The sequence below is a fragment of the Neopsephotus bourkii genome, unplaced genomic scaffold (assembly GCF_033783945.1).
Source record: "Neopsephotus bourkii isolate Nb327-2 ecotype Australia unplaced genomic scaffold, CSIRO-AGI_Nbou_v1 NB_1721, whole genome shotgun sequence".
NCBI lineage: Eukaryota > Metazoa > Chordata > Aves > Psittaciformes > Psittacidae > Neopsephotus > Neopsephotus bourkii.
The window spans coordinates 384,483-410,597 of record NW_026902195.1 but is presented as its reverse complement, the minus strand read 5'-3'; the positions used below and the strand labels follow the sequence as shown (position 1 = coordinate 410,597).

The 26,115-nt window shown below is 49.7% G+C and overlaps 1 protein-coding gene across 8 annotated transcripts in view; it reads right to left on the bottom strand.

Moving 5' to 3' along the window:
- Window positions 1-26,115, bottom strand: part of CNTFR (ciliary neurotrophic factor receptor) — a 208,069-nt gene that overhangs the window by 62,612 nt on the left and 119,342 nt on the right. For all 8 annotated transcript variants that reach the window (XM_061376523.1, XM_061376521.1, XM_061376522.1 and 5 more), the window contains one exon: window positions 23,119-23,200. In XM_061376523.1, the coding sequence (XP_061232507.1) occupies window positions 23,119-23,200 (82 nt within the window). The remainder of the gene's footprint in view (window positions 1-23,118; window positions 23,201-26,115) is intronic.

The window sequence follows — 26,115 nt, the reverse complement described above, 5'->3', positions numbered from 1 at the left end:
CTCAGGACTGTGGCTGAGAGCTTGTCTGTAGCTGGTGCCAGCAGCACTGAGCTGGGAAGGGGGAAAAAGCACCTTGAATTATTTCCTATTTGTCCTTAAACACAGTGCAAACACGTTGGCACTCATCCAGAAGGGCTGAGGGAGCCATTCCTGGAAGACAGGTCTTTGAAAGCAATGCTCCTTTCCAAGGCAATGATTTAAGACCCCTGATGAAGGAGAAACCCAAAGCGCAGCTTCAGAGGAGGCATTTCTCCTGGCTGGGTTTCTGGAGGCTCCTACTGGAGCGAAGCCAGGTCTCCACATCCCTCCTGCCTTGTGCCAGGTGTAGGAATATCACACAACTGCTGTGCGAACACGTGGCAGCCCCTTTGGGGAGGGACGCCATGGGGCAGACCCCTAGCAGTGCTGTGGACAACAGTTTTGCTTTAGAATGGGAGTGGGCAAGGGTGACCAGAGCTTTTACTGGGAGCCTTTACTTCCCACAGGCAGGACCCCTGCCTGAGCCCACCCACAGCCTCAAGGCCCATTGAGCAAGGATGGGAGGGAGGCTGGTCCCCCTTCCTGGTCATCATGTCACTGGTAACATATGGGATTGATGACCAAGGTGGTTCTTGTGCTGCAGGGCCAGCCCTGCTGGATGGACATTGACTGATGGCATAGGAAGAATGAGGGCCTACAGCTCAGGTGTTTCAAGCTGGACATGGAGGAAAATTTATTCTCCTTGATGGTGATGCTGTGCTGGGATAGGTACCCACAGAAAGAGGGTTATCTCCATCCTTAGAGGCTGTCAAGGCTCTGTTGACAAAGCCATGGCCAATCTGTTCTACAGTTGAGGATAGTCCTTTTCTCAGTGGGACACTGAACAAGACGCTCAAAAGATCCCTTCGCACCAACACTGCTGTGCCCATTGGCTAGAACTGAGAAGTCAAGAGGCTGCCCTGCCCTACACCATCCTGCTTCTCCAAAGGATGCTTTTTTTGGGGTCAGCTGGCAGCACAAGGGTGAAGCACACATGATGGAGAGCTTGTGATGCTGCGCCCCAATCAGCAACATGCTTTTGAGCATCCACCCCGAAGGGCCACATCCTCTGGTGCAGCACAACACACCAGCCAGGCACAGCACAGTTTACAAGGTAGAGTCCCAAAGCTCAAGAGGAGCTGTGGTGATGTCTATGTTACATTGAGACATTCAAGGCCAAGTTTGATGTGGTTCTAAGCAACCCGATCTCTTTAAAGATGTCCCTGCTCATTGCAGGGGTTTGGATTAGATGAGATGTGAAGGTCCCTTCCAACCCAAACCCTTCTATAAGTCTATGATTCTGTTCTGTAATGAAGGTGGAAATTACAGCTTTACCCACAGGCCTGCAAAGCTGCAGTGGAGGGAAGACAGGAGCTACCCATGGGACAGACACGCACAGCTCCCCATGGTAGACTTTGGGTAGTTTGGAAACAAGAGCTGTGAGCTGCTTTGCTGTCCTCCTAGGGACAACAAGTGACAACTTGATGGTGCAGTCCGTGCAGCTGCAATGCTACGAGGACCAATGGGACAGCAGTCTAGCAGAGAGATATGGACAGAAGATGAGACAAAGCAGTTGAGATGTGGGGCCCATGGGAGCACATTTGATGCTTCCGAAGCCCACTCTGCTCAGCTGGAGCTTCTCAATAGAAACATCACCCTCATTTTCCTTCTTAATGAATCTTGACATGCATGGAGACTGCAAGGGTAGCAATGAAGGGAAGTCCTGCAAACTCCTCTTGGGATGCTCTACTGTCTGCTCTCCCTCTGTCCCTTCTGATGCTCTCACCCTGCCAGCATGGGCAGCTGCCAGCCACAGCAACTGTGCTGCTGGACACTGCAGCATGCACAGAGCTATGCCAGGGATGTGGCTCAAGGGCTTTGTGCCCAGATGCCTGAGGGGTCTTTTGAACAGTGAGCAGGGGAAGCGGACAGAATGGTTTGCATTCCTGTCAATGGGGCCCTTTGTGCCCGAATGCACTGTGAGGTTGTGGCTGGCATAAGCAGGGAGCAAGCAAAAGGAAGGCACTGCAGCATTTCTCAGGACAGACACAAGCTCTCTGCAGAATGCACAGCCTCTGGACTTGTCCCTCTTTTGCCGATTGGGAAACTGAGGCAGCAAGAAATGCCATGTCCCCACTTCCCCTGACAGGATGTGAAGCACTTACATAGTAGGAGGGAGAATTACATACGTGACTTCAGAAAAAAAGGTCTTCACATCACCCCATTAGCCTTTGTACCTCCCTCCCGCAGCTAAGCAACTATCCACGAATAATTATCTCACTGGCTAATTAGCTCTCTGTATACATATTCATAAATTATACATTTAATATTTACACAGTGCTGGGGCTATGCTGAGAGCTTTACAAGCAAATAAGCCATCAAGGTCTCTGCAACTTCAACCCTGCAACTTCCTGTGGTAAATGAGATGAATAAGCCCACAGGAGATGAGCGTGAGCCCCAGAGGGTGGAGGAGGCAAGAGGAAAAAGGGGTGGCTTCACCATCTGCCCTCTGGATCTCCTCACCTTCTCTATCCATTCAACAGAGCAGTGGCATAACCCTGTGGCTTCCCTCTTTGCTCCAGCACCCATACTCGCCAGCCTGAGCAGCATTAACCATGTCCAAGGGATGCTGGTGGCCCTTCTCCCATGTGAAGATTCATAGCCCTGAGGTCTGCCCTGAACAGCGTTTCCTGGTACCATCTTCCCAAAGCATGCCCCGTCCTTGATTTCCTCAAATCTATTCCCTCTGATGCCACTTGGTCTTTGCATGGCTTTTGTTGCCAGCAGAAACCTTCCCTTCAAGGAGAAGGACCTTCACGCTTAAAAAGGCAGCTCTTCTACAAGTGATTTAAAACTAGATACATCTTTGTAAGGAAACAGGCATAATTAAGTATCATCGATGTAGCCAGAGATATAGAGCATTCCAAGTTAATTTTGTCCACTAATGAAGAATTGCAGCAAGCAGAGCCCGCGTTTGTTTGCTCTGCTTTGGTAAATTGCTGGAGTCAGCAGCTTTGCTCTCTTGACAAGAAAAGATAATTAGCAAGAAACATTAATTAAGAGATAACAGATGGGTGCTAAAGGACTTGCACTCAATCACTCCATGATAGCCTGGAAGCAGACCTCAAGTTTCCTTTAGAGGTGTTGTAAAGGAGGCACTTTCCCCCTCTGACTTGCTCAGCTCAATGCAAGCTAGAGAGCCTCTTCTCTCAGCTTGGATGTGACCATGAAATGTCCTTCCATGAGGGCTGGCAAAGCCCTGCTGCTTCCAAAGAAGCTCTTCTCCAGCTCTGCAGCAGCCTTACCTCCCACCACTGCTTTGCAGCTGATTGCACCTCCCTCTGCATCTGTACCCCAAAGCTAGGTAAGGATGTCTATAGCAGAGTGAAAAGAGCCTTTGCAGCCCTTCTAGCTGCTCAGCTGCAAGAGGCTGATGCTTCTTCCATGAAACTTAATACAACATGTACTGGGATTTTCTGAGGACTTTGGCAATCAAACATGTCATTGTCACACATCATAACCATAGGCTTCCTCCTGGACCCAATGGTCTAGCAGTGGAGACGTATGATGCCTACTCTGCTACCAGCTTGGCACATCTGGGATCGGAGCACAGTCAGGATGTTTTACTTGCACAGCTCATGCGTAGGGGCCAACAAGACTATGCAGTGGCAGGACATAAGCACCCTCTGAGGGAAAACCACAGTGCTAAACCCTGTGGGAAACCACAGAACAGACACCCACAGCTGGAAGCAAGATGAACTTGCAGCAGAAGCAATGGCCAAGTCCTTGCAGCACTGCCTTAGCCCCAAGGGATGCAGCGGCTCCCCTGCCTTGTGGCCTATGATCCCATGCTGAGCCCTGGCTGGAAGACGTGAAAGCTGGATGTGGGATGTGGTCTCAGCAGACAAATAACTTCAGCATCATTCTTCTGCTTGCATTGTATCATCAGACTGGCTGATCCCTGCACCAGGACACGACTGTGATGTCTGTATCTTGTACTGGTCTTGGTGCATTTTCAGCAGCCCTGTGTTGGGATGGAGCCTCTCTTGCAGCTCTCTAGACCTTCCAAACCATATCAGCCTGGAGCACCATGCTGGCAGTGCTCCTTGCTGCAAGCCAGATCTCCGTGTCAGAGGCAACGTTGCTTCCCTGTGTGCCAGCACACCCAGATCTTGATACTCTTGGGAGTATCAAGGGCTGTACAGCAGTGTGCTGCCCCAGCATCAACTTGTCTCTGGCCACAGGGCTGAAGCAAATCTGGGAACAGCAACCTAAGTCTACCCTGCCTTGGTAATACAGTTTCTCTAGTCATGCATAGGTAGGAAACCCCTCCAAAGTTGCCTTTTTCCATGCCTTCGGAGTAGGACCAAATTCTGTTAAGGGGTCCTAATGGTGGTGTGCACCCATCTGCTATGGGTCACATACTGCTATCACAAATCGTCTTGTGTTACCACAGGCAGGACCAGGAGAAGATGCTCTTCTGCTTCTACTTCTGCTTTTCCATCTCAGCTGCTCTGCAGCAGAGAGGTCTGGATGCTGCTAGGGTGGTGATCTTGGCTTTTTGTTATCCAGCAGCCTCTCTCTGCTCTTGCATCCCAGGAGGGGGCCTGAGCTCATTTGTTGACCAGCTCATGTTTTCCAGCAGCAGGTCTTGGAAAGACCTTCTCTTGGATGTCCTAGATCTTTTGGTCCACAAATACCTGTGTCCTAGGACTCCGAGTGCTCTCCTTGCCAGGAGAGGCTGAGCTATGCCCCAAAGGATAGGACTTTGCCACTTGGACTTGCATTCCTTGCAAAGTCAACTTGAGATGACTCATCCTAACGAAGAGCAGTTGCCTGGTGAAGCTGCAACTCCTCCAGTCCCCTGCATCTACATTGTGTCTGTCCCAGCACATGAAGGGGTATCATAAAGAGGGGAAGATTTTGGAGGACCAGAGGGAGATGAATGGCACTAATGGGAACCAGCACACAGCAGGGAAGTCCCACTAACATCCTCCAAGCTGGACTCACCTTAGCCTTTGCCCTTCACTGCCTTCTGAGTGGTGTTAGTACCGTGCATGAATTAGAGGCTTGTTTTCTGGCCCTGCTTTTTCATGCAGACAGGACAAATAACTGCAGGCCACAAAAGAGTGCTTAGATCTGGCTTTTCAATGCCGTTTAAGAGGAAATCGATACAATTTGGAATTACGTGCCCAAATCACAGCTGTAAACACAAGAAAAGCTCACTGTGATCCAGCAACAGCACGAAGACACCTGTATTTACCAAGTGCTGGGGAAGGGAGGCAGAGCCGGATAGAGACATCGGGGTGCCTTGCACCCCACTGACCACAACCTGCCTTTTAAGCCTGGAGCACAGCGTTCACTTTCCTATCATTGTTTGCCAATGCCCACGCTCCCACCCTCAAATAACAGCTTTCCTCTGTGTGAATACATGGGGGTGACCTTTATTTGTTCATGTAAGAGCCCAGCTCCCGCTTCACCCCACTCAGGGCTGCAGATTAGCATCAGGCATTGCTCAATACCCTTTTTATTAGCGCAGAATTATGGATGTCAGAGGCGTAAAAGACCTGTTGGGTCCCACTCAGTCCATCCTCCTTCTGCCAAGACAGTATTGGTCCCTGCAGCATATTTACTATTTCTCCAGTCTAATTTTACATACTGTACAATCTGTGCAGTGCCAAGTTACGATCCCTGTGTGAGAAGCAGAGCTCTCAATTTCCAGGCTCTTGGGTGTGTAAAATCACAACCGCGATGTTAAATTAACTTTTTTTTCCCTTGCATTTAATCATTTAATAGCTCTAAAATTCAGCCCCTCAGGCTCTTTCTGTCTGTCTGTTGGCTTGGGTTCTGCCTGCTGTAGGCCAGTGGCTTGTCGCTTACAGATGTAACGCTCACACCCCTGGGTGGATCGGCAGCAGCTGGGCTTGAGGCTGGGACCGCTGCAACTTAACACATGAACTTCTGCAGCCTGAGGGTGGAAAAACTCCTCCGCTGTCTTAACCACAGGTACAGGAGGTTCATCCTCCTCCTTACAGCCCAGCCCCAGCAAGGGGGATGTACAGGGCACACTGTACAAAGGGCCAGGACTCAAGGGCATCACCCAGGCTGGGTGTAGAAATCAAAGCAAGGGTGCAACCTGCAGCACTGACACATGGGGGGACAGGGCAGTGAAGTATTCCCAGTGATGTCCTATTCCCAGGAATTCCCAAAAGAAACAATAGACAATACTTTTTCCTTCTATTCTCTGGAGGTTACACCCCAGGGCTCATTTCTTCCCAAGAGAGGTATTTCTTCCCCCCGTACCAACACCAGTGTGGCATGACAAACATAAGGTGGGAAGAAGAGATGCTGATGAAATGGGAATGATTTTCCAAAGTCTTTCTTTTCAGACTCAGTCACTACCACTCACTTCCCCAAGTAACACATGCATTTCTAGAGCCTGGTGATGATTTCAAAGCAATGCTAATAATAAGGCACCATCTACTCCACTCATCAGGGGCTGTGTTAACAATTAAGTCAAGGCCTCGGGGTTTGCCTTGGTAATAACAAGATACTGCATTTGCATTTTATGCCTTTCACTCTGAAGGATCCTCAAGCAAAGCAAGCCTGGAAATGATCACTGGCACATGTTGAGCCATGGCACAGCTGTGAAGCCATAGCCTGACAGTCACACACAGCATCTGCTGGGTGCAAGCACCTCTGGGGTGGATGATGGCAAAGTGTCAGACCCATTGCACACTGGAAAGAGCATTACTTCCACCAGAAACATCAGATAAATCCCTGAATGCAGCTACAGGAGCATTGCAGAGGACCCCAGGACAGAGCTCCTGGATCTCAAGCAGAGCTTGGAAGCAGGCTGCTGCTGAGAACTGAATGAGGCCGAGTCTCTGGTTGTAGGCTCGGAAGCGCATCTGAGCCATGGATGACGTGGCTGCAGGATCATGGCCCTCAAATGGTTTCTGAGCTCCTGATGGGGCTCAGCACTATTTGAAAGCCCCATAAATCCACCAGCTGCCTGAGTATTTGCAACTTACTCTACAGCCAGGGAGCTATTGAAGGTGGCACAAGCTTTTGCATATGTCTTTGGGCAGGTAGGATGGAGTCATCTGTGCACTGCTTGGATGTTCCATGCAGCAAGACATACTCCTGTGAAAGAGGAGGAGACTTAAAGCACCCCATGCTGTGGAGCATACAGATAGAGGCTTTGCATGCCTTCTTGTGCCGATGTGCACGTATCCCTGAAAAGCACAATGCAGAAGCCTACATGAGATCATACCATATCTGAAAGGAGACCCTTAAGATGAGGATGGCAAGCTGAGACCTTTTGGCTGGGTTTCGCACTTCCAGCAGCAGCACAGAGTGCTTATGGGGAAGGGTTCATTAAATTCCTTAGAAGTTAATGAACAAAGCCAGCTCCTGCTTGGTCTTTCTCTCTCACAGATGTTCCAAGAACCAGTGTCCAGCACCATTTCCAAAACCTCTGAAGAAGATGCTCTTCCTTAAGCAGTTGAGCATCTCCAGGCAACCCTCACTGGCTGGCTGGTGACAGAGGTCCCTGTGTTCATCCTGCAGAGCCTGAAACAACCATGCTGTACTTCCTATTTGATGCTGGCTGCCTCTCTGCTTCTGGAAACACCTCCCTCTTCACAGAGCCTTTCCTTCTTACCTACCTGCTGACATTCCCTCTCCATATCCCTTTTATTGCCACCGCTCTCACTAAAGCCTCCAAAACCAGAGAGCGGCTCTGCTTTCGGGCTCTGTGAAACAGGAGCTCGGCGTGCCTTTGACAGCATCTCCTAAACTCCAATTACTGATGCTGCTGTTCCAGGGAGCTCTCAAGTTGATGTTTTTTTATTTCTTCGCAGTGTTGGGGATGATGAACAAACGTTAGTTCAGGAGCAGACATTCATTCAGTATGATCCGCTCATTATTTCCTGAATTTCAACACTTAAAAGCTTCAAGTGTCTTATTGCAGAACAACAGCTAAAAGGCTAGCTATGTTCACTGATAGAAATACAAACAAATGTGCCCATCTCTCTGGAGAGCCCTTGGGTGTGCAGCAAAAGATGATCTTAGGGAAGAGTATTTTAAAGTAAAGATAATACAGAAGCTCACCTTGTCTAGAACTCCAGCTATCTGAAGGCACTATTGATTTACAACTATTATTAGCACAAGAGATACTTGAATTCTGGAATTTCTGTAAAACATTTTGAATTCAGGTTCTGAAGCGTTTAAAGGACTTGAGAAAATATCTTTGGCTCCAAGTCAGCAGAGCACTTAGGCAAGCCCTTAACTTTCAGCATGTGTTTAAGTACCTTGCTGACTTGGGGCTTTTAACCCCGGCAAAAAGAAAGCAAAGAGGAATCAAAAGCCAAAGGAAAAAGTTCTGGTGTGTGTGGAAACGTTCAGGCAAGCCAAAAGAAAACGTGGATCTCTTCTGGAAAGTAAGAAAGCAAAACATAATAGTTACTTGCTTTAAAATTAAACACTAGAGGAAGTTTTCTGGAGAGGGGGAGGAAGACTCCAAGAAGAAAAGGAGTATTTCAATGTAGCCTAACTCCAGCTTCATACCCCTGCTTCTTTAGCATGTTGAAATTATTTATTACTGAAAAAAAAAAACCCCAATCCAAACTCAAAACTTTTCTTCCCCCTCCCACTTTCAGACTAAGAGCGATGGGAGAGAGAAAAATCTTGGCTTCAGCAGATAAAAAACATCTCTGAAATGAGTCGGCTGTGAGAGGAGGGAGGAAGAGGAAAAGGGATGAGGGAGTGAAGGGTAGTAAGGGGGAGGAGGGAATTGCCCACAGGCAGGAGCCTGCAAGCAACCGCACACGCTGCCTGCGGGAGGGGAAATATGAGAAGGTCCATAAGGAGAGAAAATCAGTGCAAATCTATGCACATACGCATGAAAAGCAGCTACAGGCAGCAAGTGGCTCTTCCCCTACCTCCAGCGTGACGCCATGAATAGAAAGCAAGCTCAAGCACAGCAAAAAGGGGATTCTCTGCAGCCCACCCAGGGAGAGCACTGCCAGCCCATAGGAGACAGTGATGGCAAGAGCCTCCATAGGGATGGGTAAGAGGAGATGCCCCAGCATCTCTGGGCTCTGGTGCTCGCAGCTCCCATGGCTCTGGAACAGCCAGGGTAAACTCAGGATGCCCTGAAGTTCATAACATCACTCTGGCCCCATTAGGGCAAAAGTCCAAACTCTCCATATTCTTCATTAAAGACGAAAAAAACCATCAAGTTCTTTCCTTCATAAGGGAATCAAAGAATTTCATGTTTTTGAGGATACTTTTTTTTCCAAAACTGCTCAACTGTGTTGTACAAAAGGCTTTGCAACGTTTTTTTTTTTTCCTTTTAGGGGGAAGGGAGTGTCAATTTAAAGTGAAAAACCTGCCCACTTCTGAAAATGCCAAAAAGACAAATTACAGCCCCTCATCAAACTTCTTCTTTTTTTTTTTTTTTTTTACTCCCCAGAAGAGAAACATGATTTTGCAAAACATTCAGACACTGATGACTTCATTTTCCAATGGGAATTGGCTCCCCCAAGGGTTTTCCCTATCAGGTCTGCTCAGGACAGATTAGCAGCAAGCATTTTGCTTCTCAATGGAGATGCCCCTAATGGGAAGCACAGGGTCCTGACACAGGAGGGAGGTGGCACTTGTCCAGGACTCAACTGCTGCACTGCCTGCAGCACCCTGAGGATGGGCACCCCATCACCCACTGCTCTGAGCCAGCACTCAGCAGGGTGCAGCTCTTGCCTTAGCAACCTGACAACTCAAACAGATGAGAGAAATAAGCAGAGCATCATTCTCTGCGTTTTACAGGTGGGGCTGAAGTCCCCAAAGCAGATTAAATGACTTGTGCAAGGGTGCGCAAGTTGTTTGCACCAGAGATGATAGGCTCTGATTTTCCTCCTCCCCTGTTATCCTTTGGAACCAGGTATGATAACACCAGGGTTTAGTTGGGCTTGCTTGACCCTGCTAAAATCCAAAATCTGAGAGGACAGAGCTCATTTGAGCTGGTGTCTTTTTATCCATCTTGTACCCCTGTATGCTTCCCTTGGGATGCCAGCATTCAGATGATGCAGTGGTGGCTTGTGGGGCCATGAGATGGCTGCTGAAGCTTACACTGATGACACCTCCTGAAGCAGTAAAGCAAAAAGCCTTCCATAAATACTGGTTACGCTAAAGAACTCCTCAGGGCTAAGCAAGTTGAGAAAAATGGCCTAAACTCACTGGAGGAAGGAAAACACAATTAAATCACCTAACAGCCCATATCCACTAATCCCTTGTGCTACCAGGCTTGAGTCTCTGCCTCTCTCCCACCCCTCTTCTAGCCCTGGTACTGCTTTTTTCATCACCCTGTCAAAGGCAGCCATGCAACCCTATTGTGTGGAGAGAAAGCCCACCACAGCCCTGGGACCCCCGGCAATGGGCTGTGTAATGGCAAGCTTGGGAGTTGCTGACCCAGGCCACAGCATGAAATAAACACACTCTGAATCTGCAGGAGGGTTCAATATTCACCAGGCTGGAAGACACGTTTGAAACATCATACAACACGTTAAAAAAATGTTCTTGGTGGCTCTCGCTATGCATTCTTCACTCCGGAGCTGTGATTTAGGGCAGGATGAAGCATGTAACAAGATTAAATCTGCCTACCTAATCCTGACATTTTCCTTCAGGGTTTATAGCCCATAATCCTACTCATAGATCAATAGAAGGATGACTGGGGCCATCTCTCTGGAGCTGCCAGGAACAAAATTGCAAAAATATGGAGAAATAAATGCATCATGGATACAAAAGCCCATGGACTTAGAGAGCTCCGTGGGAAAGACTTGCTGTGATTATGGAGTGAGACTCCTACAAATGGAGGGAACCTTCTCCAGCACAGAGAAAGGCTCATTGCTGGGCATCTTGCTCAGAGAGTGTAGATACCATCATTGTCCATTGATTCAACTCCCAACCTCCTCCAAACACCCTGGGAGACAAGGCACATCCAGCTTCCTAAATACGTCTTTCTGGTGGCTCAGGGGTTGCAAGTTTGCTGCTGCACTTGGTCTTGGGAGCTGAGAGCAAATGGAGTGCATGGAGGTCTCATGCTTAGACAGCTGAATCTCCTGGTAAGCCAATGGATCCTGTGCTGACCCTGCTGCCATGCAGGAGAGATCAGAAGCACCTTGACTATGACTGTCAAGCTAAGATAATGCCAAGAGCCAGAAAAAAGAAGGAAAAAAAGGGAAACCCAACCCTGCATAAATGTATTTAAAAATGTGTCTTCTAAAATGACAGCTTACAAAGTCCCATGTCATTACTATTCCCCCATGATTTTTCTTTCTGTCTCCCATGCTGCCAAGGCATCAGCTATGTAACTTTTGAGAAGCACCGACTGGCAGCATAAAAAAGGCAGCAGTTATTATACTGCAACACTTCACTGCTTCCCTGAGCTGCAGAACCCTCCTCCACTGTTAGAAGTGAAGTATGATCAATGCTAAGTAATTAAGGGCCAGAACCTGCCAACCATGCTCACACCGAGTTTCTTGAATATTCAGGGCTCACTCTCCATAAAAGCAAGAATCAGTCTCCAGCAATCTGAGCTGAAAACAACAGAAACTCTCTGTGCAAACTGCTAATGAGAAGCGGAAACATCCATACCAGGGCTGAGAGATGGAGGAGTCACCTGTGCAGAGACAGACCCAGTGCATTGCTGCTGCAAATCCACAACTGACATCATGGGAAGGGCAGTGAAGAAGCTTGCAGGCATCCCTTAAGGCTCTCTGTCAACAGGAACCGTTGAGTTGGCGGAACTATTGCCAGGACCAAGGAAGAGTAATACCCTTTCTCTTAGGACCCAAAGGGCTGTGCCTTGTGATGCTGGGAGAAGGCAAGGCAAGGGCTGGGTGCAACTGGGCAAACCTGGGGAGGTTCCTCAAGGCCAAAGGAGGTAGAAGAGAGTCCCAGTAAAGTGAATGGACTTCCAGGTAGAGCACCAGCAGGAATGGTGCTGCAAGCAAACTAGCAAGGGAGCCTATGATCATTAACAGTGTTAGCAAAGTTATGGCCAAACATGGAGGCTTCCCATGGGAAACCACAGGGAGAGGAGTAAACAGGCATTAACTTCTGTATTTAATGTGCCCTTACTCTGGCATGCCTCAGTTCCTCACTTGCACAGCATGCTGTCGGCTGGAGGAACCCCACTGCAGTGCAGGCAAGCTGCAGACACAGCAGAGTCTGACCTGCCAGGGCTTGTGGCTTGGCTGGAGTCAGAGGTTCTCTGTGACTCATCCTACAAAGGCTCAAGTTCACTGCTAAGGCTGGAGACTCCCCCTGGGAGCACTCCAGGCTCCGTTTACTGTCCCCCTGGGAGCAGGTTTGCTCACAAACTGTGAGGATGGTGAGCAGAATTTGTCTGCCTGGTTGGAGAAGATCCACTTTTGGATGGATGTGGGGCTACTAGGACAAGCCTGCAGCAGAGGGGTGCTGTGCATATGGTCTGTACAATGGAGGTCTGCACCAGCCCCTGTTGTTGTGAGCCTACTTCACTGCTGCTTACAACAGGGTGGGATACTGATCTCACTCAATAGCTTTGTTACCTCTGTGAGGGATGCTCAGCGACTTCTTGTCTTTATTTCATTGTGGATCCTGGAGGCAGCAGCTGTGGAGCCCTGTGAGCAGCACAGGGCAGGGTACAGAGGACCTCTCTCCATAGGAAAACATCCATTCCCCACCTGCTGTCTGCCAGCAGAGCTGTGTTATCCAGCAGCAAGCCCAGTACCTGAACATCAGAAACACGTGCGTACACAAGCACACTTCATTACACCATAGCAAATTCAGCAGGAATCAAGCAAGGCACGCCACGTGCTGCAGCTCTTCTGTAGCTTGTGCATTGCAGTCAGCTCCTCAATGAGATGGTGCCAGCAGTCTTCTGCCTACAAAGTACAAAGTTCCTGGCTGGCAGAAGTCCTCCAGGCTCTCAGCCTTGCAGGTCAATGTTTTCCAGCATTGTCTCTGCAGACCTCTGGCTGCTTTGCAACACTCCAGAACAGGTAACTAAGAAGAGCCTGGCTACTGGCAGATGGCTCATCTCTGCAAACACAGATCTACACTGTGGGAAATGCTTCAGGCTTTGCAAGCTAAAACAGCCTGGAAGGTCAGGTGTGTTGAACCTAGGATGAAGGGCAGTGCATGGCTTTGCCAGCCATACGCACCCTGGGATGAGGCTCCCCATCCATAGGAGAGGCTTCTGCATCCATAGAGAATCCTGCACTGGGAGGTGGATGTGTCTTGCCAGGGACTCACCTGGCACACAGATACATGCAAGGAAAAGTTTTTAGCCCCTTTCCCTTATCTCCTGAGTGGAGATGAAGGCTGTTTTATCTGCACACTGAATCACATATACAAAGTCCCTTTAACACCAGCCATCCCAGTATGGCTCTAAGCAAAGGAAGGAAGGGAAATGAGGCTCCAGACTCCTCAGCTGCAATTAATGCCTGGTGGCAGCTAAGCCTAAATAACAATCATCCTCATCAAATCTTACCTCAAGAGATCAATGCCCCGTACTCTGGACTCATACCGCTATAACCCCTCCTGCTTCCATCACTGTCAATCGTGTTGTGGTTTCACTTCACTCCTCCATCTGATTTGCCTTCCTGGAGCACTCATTACAAGGTGACACACATCGCTTTTCCCCTCCATAATGAGCCTGCTGCAGACCCACCTCAATCCTTCTTCTCCTTTTCCTTTTAATATGCCACAATTATATTGGCTTCTCTGCATGGATCTGCCCCATTTAGTGCTGCCCAAGATTTCTTACCCTGAAAGACAGTATTTTCATTCTCTGGATGGATTGTATATCTTCCAAGTTGTTCTTCTGTTTATTTTTTTACATTTGCACTAATGTTTGCATTCAGTGTCTTGCTGTGTCTGTGTTCCTATTGCCCATGGCTTTGCTTGCTCACAAACAGGTCACAGGAGGCCTGAAGACAGCAGCAACTGACTCACTCCATGCCCAAGACTACTGACGGATGTGCAGGACCTGAATGTCTCAGCCCCAGCCCTGCCTACACTTTTAGTCCTGGGGTCTGCCCCACACAGCTCTTCTGACACACTCCAGGGACGATTTGTAGCACCCTTTGCAAAGCTGCCCCTAGAGCTGTAGCTCTTGTCTCTTTCACCCTGTTTGGAGATGGGCTTTGCAGTCCCAGGGTGGTCTGTGATCCAGGACTTCAGACACTGGAAACCCTTTAAAGGGGATAAACAATGAGTGGCACCTTCAGTACAAGTTCAGTTGGACACATGTCTCTGAACAGGCTGGCAGAGACCATGCTTTGGGGATGTGAGATGGCTGGCTGCCTGGGATGGTCACATGTGACTTCCAAGGTGAGACTGTCTCAAGCTTTCAGAGGCTAATTGAAGGCAGACCCCTGAAGCACTGAAGATTTCTGCTCCCACTGTCACTGGTTTATGAGATTTTACAATGCTGAAAGCCTTTGAGAATGTAAAAAAAGGCATAAAACTCAACAGGAATAACCCATGGATGAGGACCTCTTCTTCCACCTACAGGAGCTCCTAGCTAGGACAGGACACAGCCCTCGTTCAGCAAACAGAGCTCAGGCAAAGCGCAAAGCCCATGGCTACTCCCTGCATGTTCAAATGAGATTTTGTCTTCCATCAGTATGTGTGGGCTCTCAGGTGCTATGGTGGTGCCTTGATTTACAACCGAGTGTCAGCAGAGAAAGCCATGCTCCTGCTCCAAGCAGCGGGATGATGCCACCCCAAAGAAATTACCTTTATTCAAACTCTTCCTCCCAGCCTCTTCGCAGTGACCAGGGCTTGTCCAACAGTGGGTTTCAGCAAGGATTTGTTGGCAAGGACCTAGCTGGCTTGTGTAGATGCTCCATGAGCTAAGTGCTGCCCCACGTACCATGCTGTCCCCTCTGGTCCTGCCTCATGCAGCTTTTCCCATGTCATCAGCAGCTCCCAGGGCTTCATCCTGATCTCTTCATTCAAAGCTCCTCTGGGTGTCTAGGTAGACTACAGACCCCAGCCCTCCTCCTTCGCTGCTTGTTGATATATTTAATGAAGCCTAAGAGACTACTGAGACATGGTTTTCCTTGCCACTGCCAGAACTAATGAATCCTGGCAGACTGTGATGCTCCCAGCAATTTCTTCTCTCCACAGATGTGAACTATTTTCACCAGTTTTGTGGGACCAGAGCTCGTACAAACCTTGCCAGATTCATGCTCTTATTCTTTAGTTATGTTTTCTTTCTTTTTTTTTCTTCTTTTTTTTTTTTTAATTTTTTTTACAGATTTGTGATCTGCTTCACTACACAGGACTTGCAACTGATGCAAGGGTTCTTACTTATATCTGTGATCCGTTAGCAAGATATTGCCAACTAGATTTCCTTCTAACCTCTCTCAGATGTCTCATGTAGGCCTGGGGACAGTTCCTCACTTTACTCCAGAACCTCATCTCCATCAGCTCCATTTCAAATAACTTCTTCTATTCCCAGAAAGGGGTAAATTCAATGAAAGTGACTCCACACTCCCTTGTATTCAAAAGCAGGCAGTTTCTTTGCGACATCCTTTGCATGTCTCCAAACTTCAGTAACATACAAAGGGCAGGTCTTCAAAGCCCTGAGTGCCAGCCCCTCTATTTTAATTCCCTATCATTCTCCTTTTTCCCCCACCTGCACTCTAAGAGCATTTCTCCTCATGCACTTGGCACATGGGACATTGATCTCATGATGACTTGTGTCTATTTTCCACACACAGACCCTAGTCTAGAGGATGAGCTCTGCGCTCGCTGTCTGACAGTCATGAACCATGCTCCAACAGCATACCCAGCTCCATGCAACAGCGACTTTGTGGTGCAAAATAACAGACACCGCATGGAAATCAGCCCTTCACATTTCTCTGGTGGGAGCAGCAAGCCTGGGCCATGTTCCCTGTGAGTCTATCCCATACCGCAGGTCGGATCCCAGGGGGATGCTCTGATCTGGGACCTGCGCAGTGACGAGGCAGTGAGCAAGGAAATACAAGCACTAAAAATAGGCTGCTTGCGGTAGGGGCTGACCACATTTATTAGCAAGCCTGTGCTCTGGCTGACCACAAGGTCAGCCTCTGAGAGCTTGGCCATAATTCACTCTGTGTCTGGGCAGGAAATCTACTTGAGCTCAGAGGGATGTCCAGTAATAGAAAGAGTTGTTCCAGGACCTGGGGCTATTTTTGCTGTTTTCTTTTACTTTGCAGACAAGAAATCTTTCGGGAGATGCATCTTGTGCTGGTGGGGGTGGGAGGAAAAAGCCAGGTGCTCTGGGAGAGGCAGAGGGACAGGAAGGAAAACTGGGGAAATGTGTATGGAAGTTCTTGTTTGTGTCTGGGGTTCTTCTTATCAGACTCATCTTCATCATGTAGAGCAGGGACGAAGTAATAAAAGATCAGAGAAGCAAGGGAGACCACAGACCTTGATGGGCTCTTAATTGCCCTAACAGCATGCAGCAGAGTTTAATGGGTTACAGATGTGGGCTGGCAGGGAAGATGGGGAGGCGATGGAGAAACCACACCTGTAATGAATGTGCAGGGATGGAGCTGCCTTTGCAAGGAAGGATGATCCTCATTGCAAAGGCATCAGAGGGCAAGTTGAACTACAGCCAGCTTGTACCCCTGGCCAGCATGGGATGGACCAGCAGATTGGCACCCAGCAGATGCAGCAGTCCCAATGGTATAGTGCTGGTCCCCAGTGGACAGCCAACAGCTTTGTCTAGCTTAGCGCTGAGCAGCAATTTACAAGACAAAGGAGAAAAAGAGTGGATGCCTGCCCTTGAACTGCAGCCTTCAGAATGATTTAAGCAGGCTCCATCTAGCAGAGAATCTCAAATCCTAATCACTGCACATAAGCCACTGATGCTGGAGCCTTCACGTGAGGGGGAATGTGTCCCCAGTGAGTCAAGTTGACTCACCTGCTGGGTACCTGCATTGCCTACAGAAGTGGGATGACTGCTCGGGGGGGGGTCCAGAGGTGCAGGGAGCGCTGCTCCATCAGGGATACTGCCATCCTGGGGTGCCCACACCTTCGGGAATGCCTTCCCCCATTGCCCCGGTGCTTGTGTCTTCACCATCTCACAGATCCAAGGTAGGAGCTTCTACTCATGACATGCCCTGGGACTGAGGTTTTCCCCATACAACCATCTCCTTCATCAGATTATGTGAACACCACCATGCACTGAGCTCATTCAGCCTGAGGACAAGCTGAGCTAAGTCCCCAGACTCTGACTGCACTGAACAAAACCATATAGCATCCTTCCAATGCCAAGACATGTGCTTTTATGGATCCACCACTATGTCTCGGTTCAGGCTCTCCAAGCTCTTCATGAAGCAAACTGGAAGAACATTTTGGCTTTGAGAAAGCTTGTAAAGATTGAGGGCTGATGGGGCAGGTAAAAACTACCCCAAATCTTGCTTCCTAACAAGAGGGAAGTCCTGGAAATGCTCCCAGACCTCCTCACATGTTGAACTGGGCTGCAGTTTGGAGCAAGGCTGGTATTTCAGCCAGCTGGATAATGAGAGCATCCAGAATTATAACAGGAAGGATTAAAAAATGTAATTGCTAATGGGAAATTAATTGTTAATGGGGAATTAATTGTTAATGGGCAATCTTCATCGCAGGAGGGTGTTCCCAGTGTGGGCCGCAGGGATCTGTTCTTGGCCAATTGCTAGTCACTCGTCTTATCGATTATCCTGAAGGCAACATAAAACTGTTGCTGGCAAAGTTCTCTAATGACACAAAGGCTGATGTATACAACGGAAAGGATCAGTCCATCATACACAAAGCTCCGGAGCAGTTAATATACCAGCCTTCCCTCGGCAAGAACACATGTTTTATGCAGCCAAACACAAGTCCATTCATCTCCAGTCGAGGAATGTAGGTCAGGCTCTCAGAAGGCAAAGCTATGCTCTGGGGAGGACAACACTGATAAGGCTTTGGCAGGATCAGCCGGAGATGATATGCCAGCATGCTGTGACGAGAGCAAAACTTGGCCTGAGACTCATATAGGTATCATGGGAAGCGGGAAGGTGCTATGGAATGAGAGGTCAGAGCTTTCTCCTGCACTGGCCCCAGCCTGAGGGTGGATGGAACAAGGCTCTGCAGGAACCCTAATCCTAGTCCTAACCCAGCCTTCCTAACTTCAGCCAGTCCTAACTTCCTAACCCAGCCAGTCCTAACTTCAGCCTTCCAGATGGCCCCTCAGCACACACACAGGCAGCCCCCTCGACCTTGCCTTCCCCAGCAAGTGTCTGTGCAAAAATTTCAGAACACTCTGTTACACATGGGTCTTGCCCAGGGGAATGGGTGGAAAACCAAACAAAACATGACAGATGTTAGCCATGTCACTTAATGCATGATTGAAGGGCACTCTGATAGTGCAATGAGGTGAGAGAGAAAGAGAAGAGGAGAAGAGATGAGAACAGAAGAGAACAGAAGAGAAGAGGACCTTCTCTATGTATATTTGGAAAGACTACTGTCTTAGGTTGGCTGAACATCTCCCCTGTGCACCCATGGGCACAAAACCAAACCTTAAGACCCAGGTAGCCCATCACACCGCTTGAATCAAGGCACCTTAACTGAACAGCATTTGAACAACAACCAAAACCTACTCAGTTATCTACAAACAAACCATGTGTTCCTGTGTAAATTTACAAACCATCTCCTACACAGAAAATCCAGGCTACACCCCAGACCCAAAACAACTGGTGTAACTATGCCAAACAGATGCTATGGGGATTACTGATTGATGTGGGAGGAAGCAAAGTCCCAAAAGAGCTGGTCGCATCCCCATTAGCCAACAAATGCCACATGGAGAAGGTTGGAGAAAAGTGGGGAGGGGAGAGGCAGACATATCTACAGTTGGTTTCTCTTTGAAAAGCCAATTTTCCTGGCTTTGCTGTGCATTTTGAAGGCTGTTTACTGACCCAGGCTTTCTCTTAGCTGAAATGCAGGCTGAATTTCTAACAAGGCACATGCAAACTGGAGCTCCCGGGAGGCTTTGCAGCAGAACCGATTGCAAAAGATTAGCAGTAGGGTTTAAGAGAGCAAGAGAGAAGGGGAAGTAATGAAACAAAATCTCTCTTTCTTTTCCTTGGCTGAGGAATGATGCAGGCTAATTGCTTATTGCTGGTGAGAAAGAGGAGATAGAAGCTTCTGTGCCCATCAATAAATTAACCCTGGCATGTGGCATCTGAAACACATTCATTTCCAGAGACGTTTATCTCTTTGTCTCCTATGCTGAGTGAAAACATAATTATTGTTTAAACATGAGTTAATTCAGCAAGGTGAGGATCAATAAAGCAGAGTTACTCCTCTTTTAAAAGCAGAGAAATCTAAATCTGGGACAGATGTGGACCTAACTTTGGCAGAGCTGATGGATGGAGAAGATGCTTTGGTCATAGCAGGAGCCTGGGGAAGCAGAGCTGTTGCCCTTGGGTCTACTAGCAACAGCTAAGTCCAGCCGCGGGCAGTTACGGCAATCAATAGAAAGGGCTGAAATCACCCATGCATGTATGTTTTCTGGTCTAACACACAGCTGACAGCTCCACCATGTACACACTTCCCATGCAGAAGCTTTGGCAAAGCCCCGGGGCTCATGCTGTGGCCCCTACCTTTCTTTTGAGGATGCCCAAGCCCTGCTAGGGAGAGGGTCTCTGCATTGCCAGGCTGCTTTCACGCAATGGAGCCCCTGGACAGCCAAAGGTGGAAGCAGCATCACTTCAGTGCTCTGCTGAGCTTTCCCCATTGTCAAAATAAATGGCAGCAGCCACCGCCTGGAGAGGTAAACGCACGAGGGCAAACTGAGCTACAGAAGGTAATGGGGAGGGCACTGGGCTCTCATTTGTGGTATTCAGCCAGTTCTGCCTCCTCTGTGCCCTCCCGTTTCTTCTTGCAGCTCCTATCCCTCCCTCTGTGCTGGCTGGGAGGTGTGTGATGGTGACAGCCCGTGACTACCCATGGCAATGCTGTCTGTGTAGGCAGGCTGCTCCTCATCCGGCAGTCCCATCTGAAGCTGGTTCAGTGAAACACTAAAACGTGCTCACCCATGCACATACATCCAGGGGTACATCCCTGGATCCCTTGCTGAGTGAGTCTGGCAGCAATCCCACCCATGCCAAGCACGCCGCTGGAGCCTGACAGAGGCACCCAGTGTGCAGGGCTGAGCAGCACAGGGTGATGGGTTTAGCAGTAATAGGATTAGCTGTGAGCACACCATGCAAAATGCCTGCTGGCAGCAGTGCTGGCAGTTGCAGCAGCATCCACAACCAACCTGATTGCCCCAAAGCACCACAGCCAGAGATCTTATGGTGGAGGTGGGCCAGGACCAAACCCTGTCTGTTGGCTTCATCTTTTGTGGGGGTAAATACACAACGTGAAAAATCAGGGAAGTATGTCCTGGGAGTGGCATCCCCCATCTGCAGCCAAGCATTTTGCTCTATCTACACGGCCCACAGTCTGGGTGCACCAAGAGCCATGCTGTGAGAGAGCCCCTCATGAACATCTCCTTTTGGTGCAACTTTAGCAACCTGCCACAGATGTGAAGCAAAGGAAGCTCTGCAACCAGAGGAGAGAAGGTACCCAAATAAACTGGTACTCAAATCTACTCACCGCTGAGCCTCTCCATCCCACCTCCCAAACACTGGGGAGCATTCCTGGGCTCCTGCATCCCAGACAAATGCTCCCTTTGCTCTGCCAGCTCCAAGCAGAAGGACTAAAGACAAGCAGCAGAGGGGTTACCCCATGAGCAACCTCACCTCCATGGAGCCCCAAGCTGCTGAGGTTATTAATTCATGTGGCACTTTGCAGGACGCTCCAGTAATCACCAGGGTGCATGTGAGAGCCAGGAGCTGGTGGCCGAGCTCACTGTGCAGTGCTCATGCTCACTTAACAGCTTATCACATCCTCCTCACTCAAGTATTCAGTGCTAATGCATCTCTTAAAGTGCTTCATGAGCTATTAAAGTCGAGCGTGCCTCAACTGCATGATAAATGGACTCCATGCCACCACCTTCCCCTCACTCCGCCCAGTCCCTGCCACCAGTGGGATTAATCCATTTGCCCACCCCATTACTGCTGTGCTTTCCCTGACTGAGAGCCCACCTAGCGGGGGATGACCCCTAAGGTTTGCTGGTGAGGGAAGGCTGCAGTGGTGCAGGGCATGAGCTCTGGGTTGGGGGGATGACAAACACCCCTCAGGTCTCCAGTGTGGGGTAGATGCTCTGCAGCTTCACCTCTATGCAGCAGGCATGACGGGGTGGGCAGGAGACCTGCTGCCCAGAGCATCACCTTGGTGTTGCAGAGAGGTGACACACAGTGCCTCTGGAGAGCAGATTAAAGACAGTCCTGGAAGTGCCCTATTAGCTTTCCTCCAGCTCTCATACCCAGTTTTCCCCCATCTCACATTTTCACATCCCTCAGTGCAGAGCAGCTTCTCTGTCTCTGAAGATGGGGAGAGCCCTGCCTCTTTCTGCATCCCATTCAGGCACTTGATGTGCACAGGTCTCAGCAGCACCAGTTTTAAGCCGGTGCCCCAGGCATCTCCCCCCTGCATGCAGCCAGGTGAAAGAGGAGGGACACAGGGACAGGCAGGCTATGCTGCCAAGTCTCTGAATCCTGCTGGATCATGGAGCAGAGGGTGACAGTCATTTCAGCCTGCCTGGCCAGGGGCTCTCTGCACCATCATGTTGCTGCCAGCAGCAAAAGGCATGTCCCTGGCCAGCACTGGTGGGGAGCAGCATTTGTTTCTCTGTCTAGACAACACATTTTGAGTGTGCATAACCCTGAAGTACCTGGCACGCCTGTTCTGTGCATCTTGCTGTGTGACATGTCTGGGATACCAGCCCCACAGCATGGAGGGAAGCAGCATGATGCATCCAAAGGATGCTCTGGCAGCCTCAACACTGAGTCCTTCAAAGCTTCCCAGGCAGCCTTGCAAGTGCAGCAGGACCAAGCAGCACTGCTCCTCTGCAGAAAGCATCACAGCACCACAAGAAACACATAGCTCAGCACCCAGGTACTTTGAGGAGGTGCTGTGGAAGGTGCTGGGAACACTCCTGAAACACCACCCAGAAGATCCCCCTGTGTCCAGACAGTGCTGTCCCATGTGATGGGGATATGCTGCCAAACCCCAGCTCTTCTGTGTCCAAGCTGGCAGCTTCCAGCAATATAAATCCACCCAGCTGGATTTAGGGAGGCTAAACCGGGTGCTCTGACTGGGTTCCTCAGTCCCACAGAGCCCACAGATGCACAGATGTCCTTACTGGACTGAATTAGCAAAATTCCCCTCTACAATCCACTGAAAGCAACTACAGGCAGGCTGACTGAAGGGAAAGCCAGGGAATTTTGGAAGTCCCCCATTTTGTCCCATTTTTTGTAAGGCTTCCATAGGTGATCCCACAGTAGGACCCAACCATCCCCTCCTGATCCTGCTTGCACCCAGGGTCATGCAGGGTACTCCAGCTCCTGATGCCACCAGTGTCTCTAAAATGTAGTCACTCTACAGTCATCACCAACTTAAACTCTTAATCCTGTGCCAACCTGGAGAGAGGCGAGCTATTGATGGGTGCACATATGTGATGGCTATGGGGACAAAGTCATCCCAAGGGGGTGACAGCAGAATGAGGCATTCATCACAGTCAAAGGGTAGGGTGTCAGGGCTTGGAGCTGTCAGGCTGCTGCTCTTCCCACCCATTCACCCCTTCCTGGGTAGGTTCTACAGGGCAGCATGTGGAAAAGGTGGAGCGTGAAGGGATGGGGAGTGATAGCCTGGCTGTAAGAGCACCCCGGGATACACAGAAGTGTGGGATGCTCTGGGAATGCAGGATGCCAAAACCTCACAGCAGGAGGATAGGGAAGGGATGAATATGTCACAGAGAGGAGAAAAGTGACAGAGGCGTAATAGGTATGTGATATCCGATATGTGGTAGAGGAGAATAGTGATCCAGAAATGCAACATCAGGCAAGCCTGGAAAGTACATCCAGCTTTGAGGCTGGTGGAACGCCATTCCCATTTTTGGGACCCCGAAGGTTCTAGAGGTGTGAAGAGACTCACCCTGCTGGCTGTGCCTCTGGGCATACACCACCACCACCACGGCGAGCACCACGCAGAAGGCTGACGGGACAGGGTTAGCCATCTGTGGAAGCAAACACAGACAGGAGCAGTCGGGGTTTGCCCTCAGGAGACCTCGCATGTACTGTGCCAAGAGCCTGTCCCTCCAGATGAAAGGTGTGATGGGACTGCAAGGAGATGGCCATGAAATGAGACTTCATCTCAGCCACAGGGAACCCGCTGCAAAAAGAGGCACTTTGTTGGCACAGGCTTCATCATTCAATCACCTGTGGCTCTTTTCTGGGAGCTGCCAGGTCCATCAGGTGCCTGGAGGTAACAATACAGCCTGTGCAAGTGCTGTATTTTCCACATCTCATTTTCAATATTTCACTTAATAAAGTCATATCCTGGTGCTGGGGTCTCCTTGACAGCTGCAGCATCACCCTAGGAGCAGGCACTGCCTGCAAGTGGGTTGCAGAGGGGTTTGGAAGAGATGGGAGCATAGCTGGGCACTTTCACAACAGTGACTTGGATGTGCAAGGTGCAAATCACAGCAGGGGAAGCTACTGCTGCTGCTCCAGTGTGGCCCCTTCCAGCACTAAGCACTGTGCTGTTTGCCAGCACCATGCAACAGCAGTAGCCTTTATGGGCATGCCAGGGAGACTGTCACTGTCCTTGGTGTCTTCACAGTGACCGATGGGGACAAGCAGGGAATATTCTCTTTGCACCAAGCCTCCTGGAATGGACAAATGGCAGCAACAACCTCAGGGATGCCCTGTGCAGCCCTGCCAGGCTCTCCTCCTGGCCTTTCAGCCAGGGCTGGTAGAAAAGACCAGAGCTGCTGGCGATGGCAATGGTGATGCTGGCCCACCCAACAGGAGGTAAATAGCACCATGTATGAAAAGCAAATTACACCTTCAAAACTGTTTTAAACCTCTCTAATCTCCAGCACAGTATCAGTAACGTGTGGAGGATTGCCTTTTAATCTAGAACATGAGTATGGGCTCGTTAGCCAGATGGCATCCATTTAAACCGAAATAAAGGGGGAGCTGTACTGGCCAACAAAACATATTCCATTACCCAACGGCTGTTGCAGGAGCCCAGATAGCCTCAGATTTGCAGGAGGGCAACAGCAGATAAGAGGGGTATCATGAGCAGGTTTTGGGGTGCAGATGGACCAGCCTGGCCTGAATGCCTCTCAGAGGCAGGGATGTTGGGGAAGATGGTGGGTCTGAAGATGGGGAGAAGGGCAGAGAAGGGACCCACGGCCTCACTGCTGCATTTGCAGTGTGGGTTTGGGCCTGGGAGCCAACAGTGAGACGCATTCCCAATGCACTGCAGCTGCATTTGCAGTGTGGGTTCGGGCCTGGGAGCCAGCAGTGAGAGGCATTCCCAATGCACTGCAGCTGCATAGCATGGACACGGGAGCCCCAGCCTCTGTTCCCAGCCCAGCCTCAGCCCTCCCAGGTCACCTTGATCTAATCACACTCGCAGCCTCCCCTGTGCCTCAGTTTCCCTGCCTGTAAAACAGAGATAATGAAGGTGACCTTCCTTTGAAAGCTCTGGGCGAGGAGTGCTAAGTGCTAATTACAACACAGTTATCATTCACTCTGCCTCTTCTCTCCCGCTCCTCTTTTTTCCTCCCATGTCTGCTCTCCGATCTGCCTCCTCCATGTGTTCCCAGTATGTCCCTGCTACCATCCTGCCTTTGCACCAGCTGCCATCACAAGTGGCAGCTTGGAGAGATAGGGATGGCCAGGATGCAATGCCACATCCCTGGACAGTGCTGGCAAGGGGGTCCTTAGTCAGCTTGGGAGCTGCCTGCGAAACAGAAGCTGACTCTCCATACTAATTGCAAATTCACCTCCCACTGAATATTCCCTACCTAAAGCCCCAGAAGCTGGTGTATGGCACCAGGAATTGAAGCAGGCATGGAACTGCACCAGGGTTGGAGCTCCTAGCACTGCACCACAGCCAAGGTAGCCCCAGGTAGTGCAGTCATCCCAGCTCTGGGGACAGTGGCAGTGATGGGAGGCAGGACAGGAGCCCCTTAGGCCCCTGGCAGTCAGGTTATGCTCTGAAAAGCATGAGGTCTGCTCACCATAGCCTTTGGTTTGGCTCACATCAGTGCAAATATCATCACCAACCACCGTTCTCTGCATCTCTGTCCTGCCAGGAAGCAAAGCCACCCGCTTTCCCCTGCTGCTCCTCCTCTTATCGGTTGTTAAAGTAATTGCTGCTGTTTCTCCTGCCCTGTGCTTAGCAGCCTCACCCAAGGTTGGACCAGAGCAGACATGGGCATCACAGTTATGTGGCAAAGGATGTTTCATGTCCCAATGTACCAGCACTCTGAGGGTGATGCTGGTTGGTCCCTAAGGACTCAGTGTCATGTCCAGGACACAGGCAGAGGCTCGCAGTGCTGGTACAGAGATCTCACCGCTCATCTGTTTTCACACTGCAAAACCTCATTTCTTCTCAGAAATGAGACCAGCCACCAGGCAGGAGATGTATTTGTTTTCATGCCAAAAATCCAGCCAGAAAACCAACCTTTTCTCACTTGATTTGCAGTTTCCCATGCAGTATTTGCTTTGTTTTGCCTAAAGCCATGTTGATTTTCTTTTTTTTTCCCAAGCACAAAACAAAACCTTCTCAATTTGTGCAGATGCTTCTAATGCAAATTTCCATTTGCTATGTTTGCTCATTTAACGGTTTCTCTAGCAAAAGCCAGCACCCTGGCACGTGGGTGCAGCAAGCCAGCAAGCAGCAGCTCACCAGGCGTGTGGCTCCCCTGGGCTGTGTTCCCACTGTGGCTAGGACCAGTTGAGAGGTGACGGTGGGGAACCGCAGTTATTACACAGCAATCCCAGCAGTGGGAAACTCAATCTTCTGTGGAAAAGGAGGTTGAAGAGTATTTGCATTTGCCCGTGTAGTGAATAATATCTTGGTGGTGGAAAGGAAAGAGGAACCTGGGCAGGAGTGGAAGGAGGTGAAGGGGCACAG